We start from the raw sequence: 23354 nt of genomic DNA, 5'->3' as shown, positions 1-23354 counted from the left end.
TTCTTACATAAACTTGAAAATAGTCGCACACATAAATAAAAGCTAGTCACATCTATTTAACATCATTTGGTTGTTATTTACAAAAGTGTCAGCCATTTTGGACGTGAAGTTGTTATGAATACTCGTTTCTTTATATATGTGGATAAAGGAAAGAGATTCAAATAGAAATGGAATGTACTTTTGTAAAGATTAATAGAGATTTACAAAGTTGTAAAATACAACATAAAAAGCCATCATATACGGTCAAACTGTACAATACATTATGGAACGTACAAACGAGTATAATATGTAGTAAACCTTTCTCTTTGGTCATTAATTTTTGCTCTAGATTATTATCCATTTACAATGTAAAAGATAAAATACTTTTTAATTATAATTCATTTATTGTTTAAAGGCATGAGAGGCTTATACTGGGTAAAAAACAAGGCTTATTATTTTCCAAACGGCAATTAAATCAATTGTATAAATCCGAAAAGATGAAATATTAAATTATTATTTCATTACTTTCATTAAAAGTTTTCTAAATTCTTCATAAAAAATTAATGATCTCATTTCTTTTATTTATACTTGACCAATTAACTCTATTGTATGAACAAGTACTGAAAAAAAGTTTATTTTAAGGTCATGTTCTTCATGACCAATCTGAATATGGTCATACCAGCCTTATGAAAATATTTCAAATTGAGATAAGTTTTTGAAGTGGTAACCGGAGTGTTCCCATAAAATCTTAACAATTTGAATAGTTAAACTTCAACAAGATATAATTTATTGATTAACCCTTTCAGACTCACAAGAAATTGAAAAAATAATCTAAGATAATTGTAGTTAATTCTTGATCTCTGTGATGATATGAGAACTAATGAGAATTTTTTGGTAACTTCAATACGTTTGCCAGAATTTGATGGGACACTGGTTTGTCCCTCTGATTGTAAACAGTATTTTTTTATTATGTATAAAAAAATGCTAAAGCTATACCTTGGAGTTAAATTCTAAACATTTATTAATTATTTTGATACAATTTTTTTTTTTAATTCGAACAAATAATAATTTTAACATGGAAATTTAATTAAAATTAATATAATAACTGCTTTACATGTAAAAAATAACGAAGCAGTTTCTATCACTGACGAAGCATAGAGCAAGATTACAAGCCATACAAATGACCAAAGTTTGATTTTATATATTTTTACTTGCACAGTGAGCACATTTTTTCTTTTTGTTCAAACTCTGGAAAATGTCTAATATGATTGTCCATTATAACAAATACGTTTTTTTCTTTTCGTTGGTCTAGACGATTGGATTGCCCTCTTATGCCCTTCATAATATTTAATCAGAATATTATGTATGATTACTACTTTGAATTCAAAAAGCAATCATTTATATGGATGTTGTTTAATATTATAAGCAATATAGCTATTTATGCATACTATATCTAGAAGATCGAAGAAAATTATTAGATAAAATCGTGATGATGACTGAATCTCAGTGGTATGAAGTAGTTCTTTGATCCATGAGATCGACTCCCCTATGCCTTTTTTGTAGAGCTTTACAATTGTAGGACGCAAAGTTTGTGAACCTTTTGGTCAGAGAGATTATCAGTAGTCTTAATTTATATGTTTTCTTGCTCTAATCATCTTTGAGATTATCATCAAAGGGAAAATTTCGAAGTATCATAATAACAACGTGAATGTTGGCTTCGGGAGTCCATGAAGCATATTATGCATTTGTTTCTGTAGTAACTTCTTCATTAGCTAACATAACATGTGGACTATAATAAATTGTCAATGTCCTCTTCATCAGCACTATCTGCTTTGTCTAAAACGCTATACATTTGGTCACTAATAGGGATGTGAAAATGGTTAAAATATCTTGTTCTTTGTTTTCTTTGATTTATGAACAACTCTACATTCAATGATAAAGTATTATAAAAAATATTTGTATATACATGTATTACTTACTAATATGTCTACCAATAAAGAGTACTTTAATATAAATACTCAAAAAGTACAAAAGCTGCATGTTTCATCCTGAACAAATTTAAAATCTAATAAAGAGAGAAAAAAATATTCCTTTCAAACCCAATTACAGATTATACTAGACAAATATTAAACAAGCAATAAAAAGTTTAAATTATCCATACATAAAAATCGTATGATGGGTTGAATATTTTTTTATCGAATTCCAAAAAATGACATATTTTGAAGATTTATATAGGACGAATATAAAGTCCTATAAGAAAATGTTTTTGATAAATTTTAGACATCTACTATTATTCTTTCTAATCATTTCAAAATTTCTTAAATATTATGAAAAATAATACAATGACGAATGAGTCAAAATATGGGACACCAGTGGCCTGTCGATTCGAAAGGGTTAACCATAGAATTTCAACAAAAATATGTGCCTGAAGTTTCTTAATCATTAATGTAGCCAACTTTAGCGGCAATGATGACTTCCATGTTACAGAAGAAGGCCTGACACCCGCTGCAGATGTAGTCCTTTGGCATGGTATTCTAGTAAGGGATGACAGTGGATTTAAAGGCCTAGGTGTCTGTATGAAGAACACAGGGCACTGAGGGTTTTCCCCTCATCATGCATCCAAAAAGCTTTGAACTCTTTATTGTCGGGAGTAAAGCGACAATAAAGAGTTCAAAAGTAAAGTTTTTTAAGGAGATTATGGGTGTCTTTCATTGCTTTTGTTAGAAGTGGTCTCTCCACCTTCACAAGGTTCTTTCCACTTACTTTTTCTAGCTCTCTGGACAGTCTGGTGTGCAATCCTAATAGATCTTGCATGGGTCCTCATGGACTTGAGGGGGTTGGCCTGGGCTGTCTTATTTAACTCTCATGGATTATATTTGCCTTTTTTATGACAGAGCCCTTCTTCCTCTGTAACGTTCTGGACTTGCTGACGGCGTAGTGGGTGGCCCTTGAAATGGATAGAAAATTCAATTTTTTGGAAATAATTTTTTTTTTTTTTTTTTTTTTTTTTAAACGAAACTTTATTTGAAACATTCAATTTTCTATTAAAATGCAAAAATTCCTTAATTTCGGAGGGGATAGGGGAGCCTCAATAAATAAGAATCGGAAAAGGAGAGTGTATATCAAGCACCCAGTGTATAAATGATAATATTATCCCCATGAGTACCTTTCATCTTTTGCCCTATTTCTCATAATTTGTCTTCTTATATTTTACGACTTCAAATCATTAATCCTTATTTCACTGCCGTGCATCCTTTCTCAACTTTTTGCATAAATATGTACCTTTTTATAATGAGCAAATTAGATGCAAAGTACTACTACCCTATGCCAAGTCGGGTTTTTTATCCTACAAAATTGTGTAATATATGTTATAAATATGTAAATATACCGGGTGTGAACATACATTTTTCCATCTGACATATAGATTAATGATAGTTTTTATATTTACTTTCCTTTAAACATTTTTTTTCATAAACCATTATATTTTAACATATAATAAAAATATCATAAGACTCATCTGTTTACAGGGTTAATCTTGTCTAGTGGTACACATATTATTATTTTTTAATCTGGAATGGCATTGGTAAAAAATCTCTGATAAGAGCAAGCTGAGACGATTGGAAAGAGCAAAGGATATTCTAAATTTTGTCCAGGCCAACATAAATTTGTGAAAAGTTTTGCTCCTGTTTGATTAAAATATTTTCACTATTGATGCCACAACGAATAAGCAGAACAGCCCCTACATCACAACTGAACATCTAAATAATGTGGAAGCTTCAGTGAGACATGTCTCCAAAACAAAAATCCATTGGTCAGCAGAGGAGATATCTGTGGAGATGGAGGATAAAAATCAATATGGCTATGTCCTTTATGCGTGCACACACCGTTGAGTCTACGAGGCTGAAACTTTGCATATGTGCCTCTTTCGAACCTGGTAAGGCTACGACTGGAGTGCCAATTTTGAGGTGGTCATATAAGGGGCCTTATGTTTTACTCAAGAGACAAATATCGTTTTTTGCAGCTCAAGGAGAGTAAATAGAGGGTTGAGTTATAAATCACAAAGTGATTGGCGTCTAAAAAAATATACAAGTAATAATAATGATTAAAATTATTTAAAATAAAAAGGGCTATGGAAAAAAGGAAATAGAAATTGGTGACATTTGCAATTTTTTTTTCTTCAGGTGCAAAAAAAAAAAAAAAACTCCCAAAGAAATATTGAATTTTTAAATAAATATTGTTTTGTAGAAATATGTCTGGAAATTCGTTTGGATATTAATTTGACACATAAAGAATGACTACATAATTTTTTGGGAATATATATTTTTGGACTATAATATGCACGTTCCTCACTACAGCAACGCATGATAGGGACTGTTCAATAAACAACATCGATCAACGACGTATTATAAATCAAGATTAAAACGTACTGATCATAAGATGAGCCCAGAATGTTTTTTGATTATGTTGGACCAATTGATTGGAGTCCAAGCTCACTGGACCTCAGCCCAATGGATGTCTTTGTGTAGGTTGCAGTTGAGTGGCAGCTGTGTAACAGATCCTCCTGCAACACAAAATTGGAGTATATGTCCGGGATCTGGGAGAAATTACAGAATCTCCCACAGAAGACTATCATAAAGACTTGCTCCCATTTCTGAGGTCGAGTCGAGGGCATTATTGAGCCTTAAGGTCATTATACTAAAAAGTAATATTTTTTTTTTAATTCAACTTTCATTTTGCTTTCCTTTTTATAAAATATTTAAAACAAAACATAAAATCGTTTGGGTGGTTCAATAGAGGTATGTTCACTTTGTATATTAAATAGATATGGGAACTCGTAAGAGTATTTCAATTTAATGCTAGAATCTGTCTTTACATATACCTATACATAATGTGACCCGTATGAATAAGAAACCCTTTATCTTGATTAACTTTTTTTATGCTCTTCACATGACTTATAAGAATTCATCATTTATAGGGAGACGGCACATAAATGTATAGACAACTAACGAAGTTTATTTTATGCTCGTTTCAAGGGAGATATTAATTACTTTACTTTGTATCCATTCTGAATGTATATAAAAGGATATATTGACTATAGTTAAAATCACAACTTTTTCATTATTTTGAGAAAAACACAAAAAGTATTTCAACTTTGTGTTTTGTTGACTTGAGTTAATTATATTCAATATATGTATAAGAAAAGAAAACAAAAATAAATAAGACGCTACTATGTTTCTCATTTCCCAGGGAATTATCTTTGAGGGGCATCCTGAGAAACATATTTTTAAGGTACAGTATCCCGGACAATATGTTTGATAATTTTGCCTCATTAAATATTTCTGTTAACCATTTTGCCTTTCGATATTGTGCCATTAAGTCATTTCGCCTGAAGGCTTATACGTCGTTAATATTTTTTTTTTGTTAAAATCAAATATGCAATATTTATAATATAAAATGCATTAAGTGTTTGTTGTATTTTGGAATATTGATGGAGTTATGCTCTTGTCTCATGTTATGTTTGTTCGTCAATCCATTATTCCATCAGATTTAAGAATAATTACTAACAGAGAAGTGATTCACAATTCTTCTATTTCAATCGTTAATCTCATCTATGTATATAATAAGGAGAAATATCCTGGAATCAAAATGGCTTTCAGGCAAAATTAGCTAGGGCTAGGTCATTTGCTTCCTCTACGTACATAATTGGACCTTCCATCTACTTTGATCATCCGAGAAACTGCTAATTGCCCAAATATCTCAAAGAAGTTGAGATCCCTATTGGGACACGACACTACTGTGCGTTTTATAGAAATTATGTCACTTTCCAATAATAATTTCTATATAACAAATAAGTGCACCTACAGCTTTATTTTTGTATATTTTCTTTACACACAACTCAAGAACAATGCTTCTCAATACATTCGCCTTGGCGGTGATAATGGCGGAACTAAACAACAGACTTTGCGAATATTCTCCACGCTCATACCTTTTCAGTGGTCTTTGATGGAAGCATTCATGGTGGCAATGCTCCGATGGCAAATGCTACATACCTTTACTTTACGTGCGAAAAGAACGTAAAGATTAGCAAATTAAAGTCTTAGCTGTAAGGGAGCCACATACACTTTAGTCAGAAGATACGTTAATGTTTCCTTTCTCCCCACTGCCTGTTTTGCGTCTGAGAGCTTCTTCTTCACTGTCATACCTAGCAAGCTGCTGCCTGACGAGGTAGACTGTGTCCTTGGACACTTTGAGCTGGTCCAAAAACTTATTGGAAGTTATTCCCACCTGGAGAATTGCCGAGATTTTAATCTGATTGTATCTTTATGAGCTTATTTTTACTGAGAGAGTACCGTACGATGACGATAAACTAACATAAAATCAGCAGTGCCTGCCACAGTTGATAAATTTGAAATTGGTTCACATAACCTAGAGTTATAAGAGCCAACACTATTGTCATAATTCCCATGTTACCCCCCGTATTTCCACTCAATGCATACTTCAATATATAATTATTATAGGCTTAATAAACGTGAGTTAATTACTGACAAAAAAAAATAGTTGTAAGAAATGGAAAGGATAAAGAATACTAATTTATTCCCTTTTATACTCTTTCACTGTCTCTTGAAAGAAGAATGAAAAGTGTCGGTAAGAAAGAGATAAGACAACTGCAGGCTTTAATAAGTTTTTTTTTTTTTTTTTTTAAATAGAAGTAAAATATTTAAATCTTATTTTCTGTGAATTTATTTTCAAAGATATTTAATCCCTACATAATCTCTTGAACAGCTCCTTGACAATCCTTTCTGCTAATTTTTTTTTTTTATTACATGATGTTTCTAAATAGTTGTATAAAATATGACCTAGAAAGCGTGCTAGACTTTTTGTAGATTCAACCTGTACAGTGTTTTTATATTATTTTCCATATTTATCAACATTTTTCTTGAAGAGTTATCATCAAGGTAGAAAGTAGTCACTAGTGTGTATACTTCTGAATGATTCCATGGGAATTATAAGTGTCAGCACATAACAGACTCACAGTAGAATGGAGTATCGAAAACGCATTATTTAATACTTATGTCTTTGCATTCTTCAGAGTAGAACTTTTGTTTATGTCCTTCATCTAACTGCTTATTTAAGGAAAGGATAGAATATCTGAGCTACTCTTCGCCCAAGCATTTTTCGAATAGTCCTCATAATAATGTTAATTTTTGACTTCTTTTATTTTTACATACAGGCAGGTTATGCATTATACCACTCTAAGCATAAATGTTAATAATATTATCTCGCGGTATGTACGTAGTAGTAGCCCCAATACCCCAATAGTAGCTTGCTGAGCCACAGTCGTCCTTGATGGCCCTGGCCACCGCCCTCCAACTGATTGACCTCCTCCGAGCATAAGTAGCTATTGAAACACCCAGCCAGGAAGGAGCCAGTTCGTTTCTTGGTTTTTGGGTAAACCACATAAAGATACTCGTCTTCAATACCTTGCAGACATCATTGATGGTGCTTTTTGCATATTTTGTGACTTTTATGATTACCTTTGCATCGTTGTCGGCCTCAAACAATTTTGTAATGACTATACATTTGTCCTCTGCTCCTTCATGGTAAACTGAAGTGATTAAGTATAAAAACAAAAATTGTCGTCTAGGGACAGTACTTTCTTGTTAAGTATGAGCTTAGCAAGATAAACGCACTGGATTAAAAAAAAATGGAAAACAATTCGAATTATGTTTGGATACTTCTGTTTGTATGGTCAATGTAAGAGGATATTAAATTTTGTGAGGTCAAGTTAAAAATTAAAGGTCAAAGGTACACAAAACGTATTATCACAATAGCTTTTGGTAAAAGTTTCTTTACTCTACCGTGACCTCATTCTACTTGAAATTTGCAAGACAGCCAAAATGTTACCTAGGATAAATAATCCAGCTTGTTTAATACTTGAGAAGCCACAGCTATTTGTCAAAATTTGCACACTAATTGTGTTGTTTCTCGATACACGCTAAATTAAATATACAACATATTAATGTTATGTACAACCTTTTTTTCCATGCTTAATGACCCTGTTATTGATTTCTTTCTATATGGGTATGTATTCTTATTTGAAAAAATGAGAATTTTGTGCTAAATTAATAATAATATATGTTTAAAAAAACAATAACAATGCATTTCTAATGAAGGCTTTATTAATTGCTTTTTGCATCTAACCAACTGTTTCTATATTACAAAGGTAAATTTTTGTTTTTGTTGAAAGTATGTAATTGTATTTATTCGATAGGGCATTTATTTGATTATTATAAATTAACGCGTCCATTAACCAAATGATAAACCTTTCTATTTGTTTCAATACCTTGTGCAAGTTAAGATCATGGACTTGACTTTCAATCAATTCAGATTACATTAGGTTGAATTGTGTAAAATATTTGATTTCATCATTGAATGAAAGGAGTAGTATTCCGGGTAATAAATTTTCAAAAAAAACTTTTAAAAGTCAACCTTTGTCAGCATGAGTCCATGTGTCCAAGAGATCTTTAAGAAGTGGCCAGGGGCTTGGGATATTTATGGAATCTGATGTGGGACTCTGGAGAAAGAGCCCTAGCTCCCATGATAGAGCACATGGGGATGGTTGATCCTATGAATTTTAACCCCTACCTCAAATCAAAGCTTTTTTGAGACGGGATCGATAACAATTAGAGAGTATCATTTGTGATATAAAGGTTGTCCTTTAAGAATTTTATATTCGATTTCAAGCTGAGAAGAAACAAATAGAAAGTTATCAAAGCATTCATCTACCCACCGACTCCATTTTTTTTTACTTGCAACAATGACCTCAAAAACAATAAAAGACGCATTGAAAATGGCAAATCTCAGAGGTTAGGCATTGGTGCATCAATTGTTAGGGGGTGCTTTAGTAGACTGGGTATCTTAGGCTTGTAAAGGGGTATCTGAAAAAAGTCTTTAGGAACCCTTTTAATTCTTATGAACAAAAGTGGTTCTGATATTGAATCTACACTCTATGCTAATAAATCAGCGTTGGGGAATAAATACTACACTTTCTGTGCGCCTTGGTAATTGAAAATTCAAAATACCTCTTCTTTTTATGCCTGCCCCTGTAGCAATTAATTAACAGAGTGGAGGAAATAGTACATAAAAATGGAACTACAGAATCATAGAGGTGATTGGCTAGTGTCAACCGTGTCAAGCCACCTAGAAAAATTCAAAATAGAGGCCTTCATAGGAAATATAAAGTCAATCATGTACGTGACAAGGACTAATTAAACAGCAATACTTTAAAAAATGGAGAAGATGGTCCAGAGATCAATGATGGATAGCTTTGAAGTAGAGTGTTAAAATTTGTATATTGATTTTTTTCTTTTTTTATTTCGTTATTGCTGTTTTATTTTTTTTAAATAGTGATCCTATGAACACTTTTATCAGTTCAACTTTTTTTGGAAGAGTTAAGTACTTATTTTGTAACGTGTATTTTACGCCCAAGGGAGTGTCGAGGGGATCATGGAAGTCGTGGGTTGCTCCCGGAGTCATTTTAATACATTAATTGAAATGTCTTTGAGAAGAATGTCTATCGTACCTCTGGTCTATTTTGGGATTCGCTCCGAGCTGGACTTATGACAGCGTGGTACGCCATAGGACATGGCCTTCATTGTCATCCATTTGTTCTTCACCGTTTTGAGGCTGTTATTGATTGTGAAGGGGACATAGTAAAAAAAAAAAAAAGTATATTTAGTATTTAAATAATTCACAAATTGTTTTTAAGTTTTTTTTATCTTGATTATATAAAAATCTCGTGGTAGTAATTTAGTATGGCTAGAGCGTGTTTTAGGTCCCCATTCTGTACAGTGTATAGTTGACAAAATGTAAAATTATTTTTTCATCTGGTATTTTAGATTATGAATTTGTAATGTTAAAAAAGTACTTAATTTGATGCAAATATTATCATTTGTAACGTACTGCTAAGGGGTAATAAAGTTTGAAATTGCTAAAATCTCCATTTTAGTGTTAGAGAGGCTATAGAAATAATGTTGGACTTGGGCTTAGATGCCTTTAATCGATCTGAGAACGTTATGATTTTTAAAGAACCGAACTAATATGATCTGTTAAGCCAATGCAGTATGGATCCTTCATAAAGAAAAATTCGGTCCTGATCAGTCTCATTTATAATTCGGTGTAGAGTTGTTGATAATGTCAGTTGAGTTTAAAAATTGTGAATATGGACCTAGAGTGGGCGTGAGTAAATCGTACACCACCAATTAGAGAATAATAGAGCCATTATTACACTCAATCCATGTTGGGTTGTTTAAAAAGAAATTACTGTTTGCTATAAAACTTAGCAGCTGGTCATAACAACTTAAGCTCGGTGAAAGGAAAACCTAACTTATTTCTTCCCTCCAAACTTGTGGCCCCCTCATCACTAGACTATAGGGCTTCGTGGCAGCATGCAATGTCCCCCACCGCACTCTTGATTTTGATTTTTTCTGTTGAAAAGCATTGGACTAATATGTTCAATGACAACGTCATCAAGGTGAGCAATGCCTTCAGACCAGGGTATCTGCAATAGGATGATCTTTTGCGAAATAATGCTCAATATGATAAGGTAGATTAATAATTCAAAATAATCCAAATATGGCGTTGTTGATTAAGTTGATTTAAATCTTAATATCAATAACAGTTCGATATGCTTACTGTACAATAATGTCATTTCAAGTAAAATGTTTTATATCAATAATATTTGTAATAACTCATAAATCAGGTGGACAGGGGAGAAAATTGGTCCAAATATTCAGACTGCAAAAATTGGGTCGACAAATTAAGATCAAAAAAGTCAGTCCACGATTTGAAAACAACTACATTATTGTCTAAGATGTTAGATCGCGGTATGGACCGACTTTTTTGTACCAAAGAGTCTATAAAAAGCACTTAAGATCGAAAAGAAAACAAAGATTGGTTTTGCAGCGAATATCAAAAAACGACTAAGCGCTTCAGAGAAGTTTTTGTATTTGAATTTTAAAAGGAAGTAACTGAGAGCTAGGTGAGATTTTAAAACGTACCCTCTCATTAAGTTATTATCCTCGTTTGTTTATGTAAAGAACAATTTTGGAAATAGTATATTTTTTGATACAGACATAGTGTTGTAGTACCCTTGTATTTGCCTATACGGCCTTTTTCTCAGACTGGCCTTTTTTATTTTCATGTAAACATTTTTATGCACAATTTATACAGTATTGAAAAGGGTATTGTGAAGTCAATAAATCTCTGTTTTCTCCCTAAATGCGTAGATACTCGTAAATTAAAAATTGATAATATATATATTTTTTTTTTCACTTCTGTTCAATGCAAAATAAGTTGCCTCATTTATCATTAAAAACTACTTTTTCATATATGAATGAATCAGTTATTTCAAATTTGATTCCATTTATTCCAAAGCCTGTTAATTTGATTCAAATTTTGTTCCAAAAGCAACGTGTTCCAGTGTTGATGCTCTATTGTTTAAAATTAGGAAGTCATATTTCTATCATTAATTAATCAATTTAATAATATTTTTTAGGGTCAAAAATAGTTGTGTTCCAAGAATTAAAACACATTGTTTATTTGCTAAATTACCATGGTTACTAATTACTTTGTTAGGATAAATTATTATTTAGAGTGGGCATGTTGGGTATTTTGTAGACTGACTGAATATTTTCTAAGTATTAACCATATGTAATGCGTAACATAATTTGCAGAATTGGTCAATGTCAATTCATACACTCTTTTCGAATCATTACAATTCGTCAAAGATGTCGAATAAGTATTAATTGATAACGGAATAGTGATTTGTACTTCTTCTATTTTTAAATCGATGTCGTGTTTGTTTATTATTTAATTTATTAAAAGTGCTACAATAGTCAATATTAAAACTACATTCAAACCATATGCTACTGTCCTGTGTTGATATAATGATCATTAATTAATAAATATAATTGATAAACAAATGTTTTTCTACAAAATAACACTAATTAATTTACAAATATGACATTTATAGCATATAAAAAATAATCATCTATCATACTATTATTTTAAACTGAATGTTATCGCATATATCGATATATATTTTCAAATTTTTGTCTAAAAAAAAGTTAATCATTTGCCTTTTTAGTTCTAAAAGGTTTGAAGATCGGTTGTTTATGATTTTTTTTTTTTTTAATTAGGCTATCTAAGGATAGGACACTATTTATTTATTTCTCCTCCTCCTCCTTGTCACAGATGCATGTATCTGATCTGTTGAAACATAACGACAAACATTTCCTTCAAAACATTTTTCAAATTGCTAGGGTTACCAAATTGATTTATGGTTTCTTTTTGTTATATCCTATCTATTATTATGTCACGTGAGAGTCATTTTTTAAAAGTAGAATATAGATGAGATGTAGACTGGAATTATTTGGAATTTGGAGTAAAGGTGAAATTTAAAAAGTCATCATTTCACATATAGTAATATTTTTTTTACTTTTATGTCTATTTTACTTTATAAATGAAGGTTTTATTAAACCTTCTTTTTGTTAAAGTTGATATACCAATGGATTGCCCGGCATTGTTCGGTCCAAAGAGGGATCGAGAAATTACATTGACAACGGTCAATTTTTTTAAATGTTTAAACCTCTTCGGCGAGCATTATAATATATGTATCATTATGAATTTAAAAATAAACAAATTGTGTTATAAACTCCAAAAATCATACCAAAATATATGCAGGAAAAAAATTGTCTAAATGAGAAATCCATCTTTTATGACACATATACAACACCCTATACAAATTAGCAATAAAAAGAACGACAATTCACGTTGAGAATTAAAATATACATAAAAATAACTTTTTCAATTAAAAATGTTTCTCAAGCTTTTGATTGGAGACTTTAATCATATTATTTGATGGGGAATATATATTTTTATTTTTTCAGACAAATTAAAATGTCCTCGCCGAATCTCAACAATCTCATCATAATTGGTTGTATCCTCACCTATAGCTCGGTGATCCTCCTTGGATTAGACTCTTATCTAACAAGTGTAGAGGCATTTCCCTATATTTGCACAGCTCGTGCTTGGATTCTTATGTCAGGATTCACACTTAGTTTTGGATCCATGTTTAGTAAAACCTGGAGAGTCCACTCCATCTTTACTAACGTTGAGCTCAACAAAAAGGTAAGACATAATGAGTTATATATATATATATACAGGGTTGATCTGATCTAGTGGTACACAGTATATTTTTTTCAATAGTAAAATTTAAACTAAATGTTTTCTGAGGACGTTTATTTTACAAACTCATCCAAAAATAGTGTTCGGCACAGCATTTGTACAATATGTGAGCCCTAACCTCAAATAGTTGTATATACGAGGCCTACATCCCTTGCAAACCTTGACTATGCCGTCATACTCGAGCTTGATCGACTCTTTCTTCATAGAGCTTCTAGAGATTGGATACTCCTGTGATGAGTAGTACACACCCTCTCCTCCAGACGCTCCTAGATTGAGTAGTCCGAGGGGTTCGTGCCTGGAGAGGAGGGAGGACACATTTTGAGGTTCCAGAAGGTCAGAAAGTTGTCTCTCAGGAAGGCCTGGTTCTAAGGGGTTCTGGAGGGAAAACGAGGTGGTCCCCGAACTTTTCTCTGGCCCAAGGTAATACTTTCTTATCCAGAAGTTCAATGTAAACATCTGTATGTAGCAGTTTTTCTCTTTATTCACATTGGCATCAACAGTGAAACATTTTTCATCCTAAAAGAGCAAAACCTTGCTTGAATGTTTGTCCTTAAGAAAAATAAGAATCTTATTTGCTCTTTTGAACCGTCTTGGCTTCTTGCTCTGGTTATAGATAATATGAATCGCGTTCCTCCTCCGTGATTTTGTACCAATGCCATTCCGGTTGGAAAAGTAATAATGTGTATCACTACATTACATCAACCCTATATTTCATGTTTGCTTCCTTTTTTTCAAAATTAAAAAAATATACTAAAATAAATAATTACACAATTCATTTTTTCATTTTTTTTTCATATATGTGCTCAAGTTAATTATGCGATCCTCAGATCCAGATAAAATATAATTTAAAGGTTCAAAAATATTTCCAATATATTAAAAAAAAAAACCATTCTGCTGACGATTCCGTTTCAATTTTCGAATCTGAAATTATTTATATTACTACTAAAGGTCGTTTGATTATTTATAGGCTTATCATATTTTTACTTATCTATAACCGTCATTGGTTAGAGTGTCATAAGCCCAGTCTAGACCTATTCAAAAATATATTTTTTTGAATTTTAATATTAGAAAAGTAATGTTTTAAGATGTGACCTGTTCAAAAATTATTTTGTTATGAATATATATATATTATATACCCTGCCTTATCAGCCTTAAATATTTTCCGAAATGCCATTTTTGAGTAGTTTGAGACTCCTTTTTTTTATAACTCTCGAGTACATTAATAATAGACAAATAAGAAGGGAACTACTAGGTCAGGGAGAAACCTCACTGGAAAAATAATAAGCAAACTGTGGTACAAATTAGGTCTCCCGAGGTATTACATCGATTCAAACTTTTTACACTTTTTAAAAAGCCTTTTGCTTTCTTTAAGCAAAAATGTATGTGCTCTAGAATCACTAACTCATTAGTGTATACTAATAATTCAAATCATCACGATAAGAGTATATATTGCACATTATGCTGCGATAAACTAAAAACGTCAGTACACATTCTCTACGAATGTCATAAGACTTATCCTTTTGTAGGTTAAATGTTAACACAAACTAAAAGACAATCTACAAGGCAGGACCTCAGAAAAAAAAATGGGTATTGGCCACAGATCCAAATCTTCCTGGGCCTCTTAAGGAGGAAGCCAACATCAGCAAAATGCAAATGATAATTTACTCATGCTGAAGCAACAGGAAATCCATTCCAATACATTTGGAAAGTGTGATCCCTAACTATCTCGATATTTTGTTAAATATATCTGGCGATTGTCGTTAATAAGGACTTTTAAATATTTAAACTAAAAAAAAGTGATCTGTAATGTATTTTTGTCTTGTTTTCCGATATTATTTATTATCCATGTCAGATATGTTTAGGGATCGTATTTTATTTAGGACCCCACGTCACATTCTGACAGAGTTCATGCAGACTAGGAGGCTTGAGAGGTAAAGGCAACGAAATGTGCAATCCACATCGCCATATTTGAACCTGCTGGACTTTTGCTATGTGGGGACCTTTGGATAGGGAAACCAACAAAACTCCACCCCCAAATGTGGACTTACTAAAGGCCACCCTAGTAACTACGTATCACAATTTTTTTGAGAAGTTTGTCATTACCTCCTGGAAGGCATTCCAGCACCATGTAAAGGCTGTGATTGATGCTGAAGGTGGCCATATTGATTGACTAAGATTGTAGAGGTCGTGTCTACAATTTTTTTTTGGTTTGAAAATAAAAATATATTGGGGTAATAATAAAGTAACCTCTCGAGTCCACGTTTTGCTAACCAACCCCGTATTTCTTTATTATCTCGAGAAACTATTACACTACGCCTCGAATCAGCCTCAAATGATTCAGTTGTTCCTTCTATGATAATTTTTCAACAGACAAAGTAAAATAAAAACATTTTTACTTTCTAAACACTTTCCATTTTGTTCATTATTTCTCTTTAAACCGTCCTTCGATCAATAGTACATAAAATGTATTCATTATTTTTTTCGGCAATGTGACCACGCCCAAATAATTAATAAGGCCATTAATATTTTGCTCTAAACAACATTTGTTTTTATTATGCAAATATACGCTCACTACAGTTTACCCAATATTTACATCCCTAATCATAATGACACTGTTCTATTTAAAATCTTTTCTTCAATTTTTATGGACTATTTATAGTTGTTTTTGCGTTTATTTAACATGCCGGCATAGGCAAAGGATCTTTTTTATTATTATTATTTTCCTTTGTGTTTTTCTTTTTATATATACGAGTACATATACCGTTTCTGTTTTTTATACTATCAATTAATTTTCCCTCTCTTTTGATACTTCCATCTCACATGATCCTTATTCTTTACAAGTATTTCTACAGATAGTATATATTATGTATATGCGTACAAAAGAAAATACAAGGAATCCCTTCTCTATTGTTTTAATTACGAGTAGGATTGTTTGTTTAGTAGCTTTTTTATATACACCTTCGATGCCCTACATTCTTTGTTGTAGTATCAACAACATCATGTAGTGAGCAGTCCTTCTTTTTCATATCACAAAGGTACCGGTCCTTAAGACTATCAGTACTAGAACTGAATAAAAGATGCAGAATAATGTTAAATGCCCATCATAGACCGAAATATATCAATCTTAGGATTTATATGATGGACTGATCTGGACTGGATTGAGATTGAACTGGAAGGGACTGCAATAAGGCCAACCTTCATGGTCTCCTCGACACTCACTTGGGCGTGGAGGAACTCAGACACCCTCTGCCTTTTCGCCTCCATGCTGACAACTTGTTGACCTAGTGCAAAAAGGTACCAATAGGGGAAAAAATAAAAATGAGTTAAATGAATTTTTGGGGCCAACCATCAGTGTAGTGTCGGTCCTTATTTATAGTCCAGTTCTGCCCTAGGGCTGCTCTTTTCCTTCTTTAAGATTGTCGGTCCTTCAGACCGGAAGTCCTAGGTACAGGTCCTTAACTGTCGATCCCTGGAAACTTTCATTAAAAAGTCGATGATTTATTAACACAAATAAGAAATATGATATATCTATTAATATCATTGCACACAGCTGGGAAAAAATATTATATATGTTCAATATAATCCAAATACAAACATATATTATTTTTACATAGTAATAGAAGTTATTTTATTATATAACGGGAAAAAAAGGAAAAACACCTTTAACGACACCAAGAGGGATCGATTTTTCCTTCTTTAAGACTGTACTGTATTGTACCGGACTGGACTGGATGTTATCGGACTGAGCTGGATTGTACCGGATTGGACAGAATCGCAGTTTTTGGTCCTAATTAAGGACGGGTACAACACTAATAACTATAGATGTAGATTCTGATTCAGCAATTTTTTTTTGCCAAAAGTCCATATACTAACTTCAATGTACTATGAATTTATTAAGTGCAAAAAACATGTTATCTGATTTTCAAAATCAATTCTGAATGTATTTTTCTTGTCTCCTTTTTTTAATAACACAGCCTAGTATTTTTAAATATTCCCCCTAAAGTAATTAAAATGGATTTAAACTCAAGTCCACGATTTTACCTCGCACTTTGTAGTCTAAAAAGCTGTGAGACTAACAGTGTTGGGCAAGTTACTTTCAAAATGTAACATTTTTAATATTACGAGTTACTTGCATTTGAAGGTAATACGTTTCTTTACAATATAACCTTCTTTGTAGAGTAATCATTAATAAGTTACTTATTACCAGGCTTCCCACCAGCACATAAAGTGCACCTTATTGTGAGGTTCTTGTCTATTTATCGGATAAATTGAAAATAGTGCAAGTATAACCACATAGAACTGTAATAATATTACCATAATATATTCAGTAGCGTGTTGTATTACTCTGTTACTGCCTAATGTAATATATTACTGTAAGGCGTTACGCCCAACACTGGGGACTAATAACCCATATGGTTCTGGTGCATATATCAATATATTAAATACATTTTTTGTCAAAATACCTTTCTTTCTCCTTTTGTTTCTAATTTTTTTTTTTTTTGTTAGCGTTAAATTTGAAAAGTTTCTTATTTTAATACTTCTAAATGTTTATAAGGAATTTTTTTGAGCTCTCTAAAAATGTATAAATATATGGATGTACATGGAATTTGTAACTCTAATCCTAATTTAAGTAGGGGAAAAATGCTTCATACTAAATCAAATATGTATATACATAGATATTAGTTTTGAGGCTTGGTCCAAACCCGATTTTTTTTTTTTTAGTTTGATCATTAGTGATTTTTTTCTTAGCCGATTGTCACAATTTTGAAACACACATGACGCCCTCAACAATACATATGTATAAGCGGTGTAAATCGAATTTTCAAAGAACCGATCGAAAGGGTGACTCCTTTGAAATGGGAAAGGTATTTTTGTTGTATATCAGCTGATTTTGTATGCATTCATACGTATAAAGCGAAAGTTTCCAGTCTCTTAGACAATTAATTGCGAAATGGCAGACAAAATTCTAACAAAAGAGGCACAGTCAAATTCTTGTCAAATCAGTGTTTCTCAATTTGCAAGACCCGGAGGACGCTACTGGAGCAGAAATGAAAGGCTGTGAGAGTTATCAAGTCTTATAGGGAGATTAGTGCATATAAGAACAATCCCAAATGCAACAAACCAACGACATTTCGTATATCTAAGCTCATTGAGTGCATCAGGTAGCAAATCCTAAAAAACAACAAAAAACTGCAGCATGTGTCTGATTGCCATGAACTATATGGTTGACCAGGAAACCAAGTGGGGACTGATCAAAATTGGGCTCAACATTTATGCTTTAAAGTTTCAGAAGTCACAGGTGCTCTATGAGCCCAGAAGGAAGAAGAGGCTGGAACGGAGCACCTAGTTTTGAAAAAGTTGCGCTATGCCCACGACCTTAAGGGATCTGGACATTCCCAGTACTCAGTACAGTACTCAGAACGATTGGTTTGTGGATGTCATCCTCGAAGATGTCCCTATCAACTTCAGGAAAACCTTTAAACATCAGTAACTTGACCAAGACATGGTTGGTTTTGGATGGGTCTCAGTTTTTAGCAAAAATACCCCTTTGATAATAATCCCCGCCGGATTTAATGCATAAATTGAGTTTCAAACTTGAAAGTTAGTCCCCTTGAAGACTGAACTTCTTTTTAAGACTAAATTAGTTTAGTGTAATAATAATCATAACGATCTCAGACCAGTTTAGGATTTTCAGACCGAACCACAACACTAACTTATATAAACTTTTTTCCCCTCTTTTGTAAATATATTTTTTCAAGGAGAAATGAAGCATATTTATTTAGAAAGTAGAAAATAAAATGGAAATAAGGATTTTTTTGTTTTGTTATTTCTTCATTGTTTTAAAATGTTGATTTTTTCCTGTACAAAAAAAAAAGCCATACTACTGTGCAAAATTTTAGTTGTAAAATAAATAACTAATGTTATTTACTTCATATATATATGTATATTTTTGCAGTTGTTCTTTTTGCATGTAGGCTTTCATATATTCGATGTACATATGTGCATGTATTGATTATTTTTTTAAAGCATGTACATAATTCATAGAAATGTGTTATGCAATTTTTAAGATATTTACTTAAACAGAAATATTAAATACATAATGTGAAAAGAGAGTGTTGCAACACTTTTTACGAACATAAAAAAGTTTTGTCACATAATGCACATTAAAATTGTATAAAATAAAAGCAATTAATTATTGAGGAAAAAATAGTTAACTGTCTCGAGGTACAGGGGCATCTGCAACATTTGATTATTATTACAATCTTGACCAAATCCTGAATAAATGCACCGAGACAAATTGTTGGTTTCATTTAATAGCATAGATGGTAATAGTATATTGGTGATCAATATGACCTCTATGGGCCTCAATTTTCCAACGGAGTAGCCATTTTATGCTATAAGAAAAATATGTATCTTGCATAAACGTTCCTAGAGTTGGTAATGTGCTTCAACATTAGCAGACCTTTAGAATAAATAAGGTGTTTGAAATATCTGATCTAACTTTCCATTTTCCTCGATTTTTTACTTTTTTAAGGAATAGATGCTTAACCAAAAAATTTCAGTAATTCAAAACTATATTAGGCCTTGCTTTGTGGTCTGAAACTGTTAGTATTAATGACATTTGATCCTCTTACATGTCAATTTTTTTATTTATCTGAATTAAAAAGGATTGGAACAATTTTACTACAAAAATACCCATCTTGACAACTGAGTAAAAAAGATAACAAGCATAAGTTTATTTTATAAATTACATAATCTTTTGTATGAGCAGGGGAAAACTCAGCCGTGATACAATCATACGATATCTGTGTTAGGTTAGTATTACATTATTTTGCTATGATATTCTAAGAATTACAATTGATAAAATAAATCACCTTCCTTTATTTAATGTAAACAGTATTTACATTAAATAAAGAAATGGAATTCCTCTTTTGCAAAGACAAACTTTTCTAAATCCCTTTCCAAAACTTGTTGAATTTAAATTTAATATGTCTTTTTTTTAAATGCCATCTATTATTATTTAAACTTACTTGAAAATATTTTTCCCGGATGTTTCTATCCATCCCAATATCTTCTATATCTAGTTCATTCGAAATTAAGAATACTTACGTCTTTTAACAATTTTTAATATTTATCGTGGTATGTGATTATATGAAAATGAAGTGTAAAATAAAGAACCCATTGAATCTGTAGTCATGTTTTATACAACTCTAAGTATCGAAATTAGGTGAGGGCTTGACTTTTTCCAACTAAGTTAACCTTTTTTTTTCAGTAAATGCACTATCAACTTGAGAAAATCGAAAAACTTACTTTGGCAACATTTAAGATACTCAATGTCATTTTTGGCATTGTACAGACTAATAATATTTTTTTGTAAAAAGGTAAGGTACCATCCAAAATATGAGTCAAAAATTGTACTTTTCATATCTTTTAGAATTGATTTATTAGTGATAAATATTATGCAACTTTTGTTTATAATTTAAAGATCTAAGATGTGATCAGTTTCCCAGTTCTATCAAACATAGCACAAGATAATGTTCCTTCCTTTTTTTTGAACAACTGTCATACTTCAACTATGGTTAAATTTTGTTATATTATGTTTGATAAAACAAGGAAAATCCAAATCATGCAGCACATCTTGAAGCCCTTACTTTGAGATAAAAAGTATCAGAACCATATACACTATTTACACTTTCGGTGGCATGGCTTGCATTTTTGCCTTGTTTGAAGGGAAAACTGTTCATTATGACGTATTGGTTCTTTGTTGTAGTCCATATTTGACGTCTCCTCAAACAAATCTGAGTCCAACAATCAGAAAACTGTCTAATTTATTTTAGTTCGAAAGCTTATCTTTTTAACACCATCTAGCGTAAATCACCCTTATTTAAAGCAGCAAGATATATATTACTAAAGCCATCTAGTGGAGTTAAAAGGATTTCTATTTACTACAACGATTATTAAAAGTACATCTCATACCCTCATATTTGAAGCAGTACACAAGAGCTCTAAAAATGGCAATTATGATTCACAAATAGTTTATTTTTTTGTTTGTTTTCAAAATAAAATGGTCTGAGAGTCTTTACACTTTTCCAAAGTCAGTTTTTTTTATTATGTCCAGCAGAAAAAGTCTTTATCCCAAAATGGCAGAGTCTAACTTAATTATACAGGATTGATAGTGGTACATATTTTTTTTTTTTTTTTTTCAATTTAGCAAGAGTAAAATTTAAACGAGAGGTTTTGGTAAGAACAATTATGTATCAAAATCATCTTGAATTTGCAGCACAACGGCCTAAATCCATCATAGTCTTTTACTTTGTAGTAAGGCTCAAGCTCCTTGTTGATGACAGCCTCTAAAGACTGTACACTCCTGTGAGAAGTATCACGAACCCTCTCCTCCAGACTCGACTAGAAAGAGTAGTCCAAGGGGTTCACGTCTGAAGAGGAGGGTGGCTGTGTTTTGAAGTCTCAAAAGTCCGGAAAGTTGTCTCTCAGGAAGGACTGGCTCTTAGGAGTGCGAATATACGGACTTCTGTCTTGAGTGAAAACAAAATTGTCCCCAAACTTATCTCCTACCCCAGGTAGTACTTTCGTATCTTTGAGTTCGATGTAAGCATTTTCCTTCCTCTCCACAAAACACAAGACCAGGGTTCCGGTTAAATTTTTTGTTCTAAAGACATGTCTGACTGAAGCTGACACATTGTCTTAATGTTATGTTTTGATTTAGCAGCTGCTGGCATATTCACAATGACATCAACGGTGAAAAATTGTTCATCAGAAAATAATAAAACTTTGTCCGAATTTTAATTGGCCTTGAGGAAATTTAGAATCTTCTTTGCTCTTTCCATCCTCCTCAGTCTGCAAAGTTCAGAGATAATATATCTTGTTGCTCTCCTCCGTAACTTTGTTCTAATGTTATTCCAGAACGAAACTATAAAGTGTGTTCCACCATATAAGATCAACCCTGTTTTAATTTTATAGCATCACGTCTTTGACCAACTTCCCACTGCTTACTAATCCGGTCTCTTTCATTATTGTTATTCAATTATATTATTAAAGATACATCAAAGCAGAACCAAAAAGCTTTTAGACACAAAAATAGCACACTTTCGTTTGCTTGTATAAGATGTATAAGGATGTTGAATATATAAATATAAGTGAAATTGACACTGAAGGAAGCTGATTTAATTCAATAGAAATGACATTTCTATCTATCTTCATAACAAACAATAAATATAGAAACCTATTTATGTGAGCCCATGAACACATAAGTACATCACGATATTTTTCTTTCAAAATTGAGTGTGGATTACAATTGTTCTGTAATCGATTGTCCATCTTCCCATTATTTCTAATTAGGTACCTTGAAGATCCATCGAAGAAGACATAGTCTTTTTGTTGATTATAAAATAACATTTTTTGTATAAAGTTAGACACATTTTCTAATATTGTTCAAGGTATTAGGGAGGCTGTGCAGAGAAATATAATTGGGGATCATCACAATTATTGAATAGTGAATTGAATTTGAATTGACTATATAGGGGACAATTTAAGTAGAGCAAGTATCTTTATCAGTTTCATTGGTATTTAAGAGTGTAAAATGGATAAAAACTTTTAAGAAATAATATCAAATTAACATATACGTAACTAAATAGGTATATTTATTGTTCAAGAGTGTTTTATGTAATTAAATACGGGTTTTTTTTTTTTAAATTTTGTGTTACACAGTTCATTAACCTCATGATACAAAGGATATTTATGTGCTTTCAGAGATTATTATTTAAATAAATGAAAATAAGTGTACAATGGAGTTTTATTTTTAGTCATATCAACCTCGAGAAATATCTGCATCAAAAAATGCTTTGCTAGAAACAAATGAATTTTTAAAAATCAAACTTTTATACTTAAATTAACTTTTAATAAATAAAAAATACAAGCCTGTATTTGTAATAAAAGTTAAATTTGCAAAGAATATGTTCATTATTTATAGACTAATGATTTTTTTTCCCCATATACTCAAAACATGGCTTATATCTAAAGAAAATATAAAGAATTTGTTATATATTATATTTTGAATGGCATTCTAAAGTAATTTTAAATCAATATTGCTGCTTAACTAAATCTTAACA

General features: G+C 31.7%; 1 protein-coding gene across 1 annotated transcript in view; it reads left to right on the top strand.

The window, feature by feature from the left end:
• GABA-B-R2 (gamma-aminobutyric acid type B receptor subunit 2) overlaps nucleotides 1-23354 on the top strand; it is a 335226-nt gene that overhangs the window by 172420 nt on the left and 139452 nt on the right. Inside the window, exon 10 of the mRNA XM_071890371.1 lies at nucleotides 12930-13170. Within this exon, the coding sequence (XP_071746472.1) occupies nucleotides 12930-13170 (241 nt within the window). The remainder of the gene's footprint in view (nucleotides 1-12929; nucleotides 13171-23354) is intronic.

This window comes from Lepeophtheirus salmonis, chromosome 8 (genome assembly GCF_016086655.4).
Source record: "Lepeophtheirus salmonis chromosome 8, UVic_Lsal_1.4, whole genome shotgun sequence".
NCBI classification, from domain to species: Eukaryota; Metazoa; Arthropoda; class Copepoda; order Siphonostomatoida; family Caligidae; genus Lepeophtheirus; species Lepeophtheirus salmonis.
The sequence above is the reverse complement of the archived record's forward strand: the minus strand, read 5'-3'. Positions and strand labels throughout refer to the sequence as shown.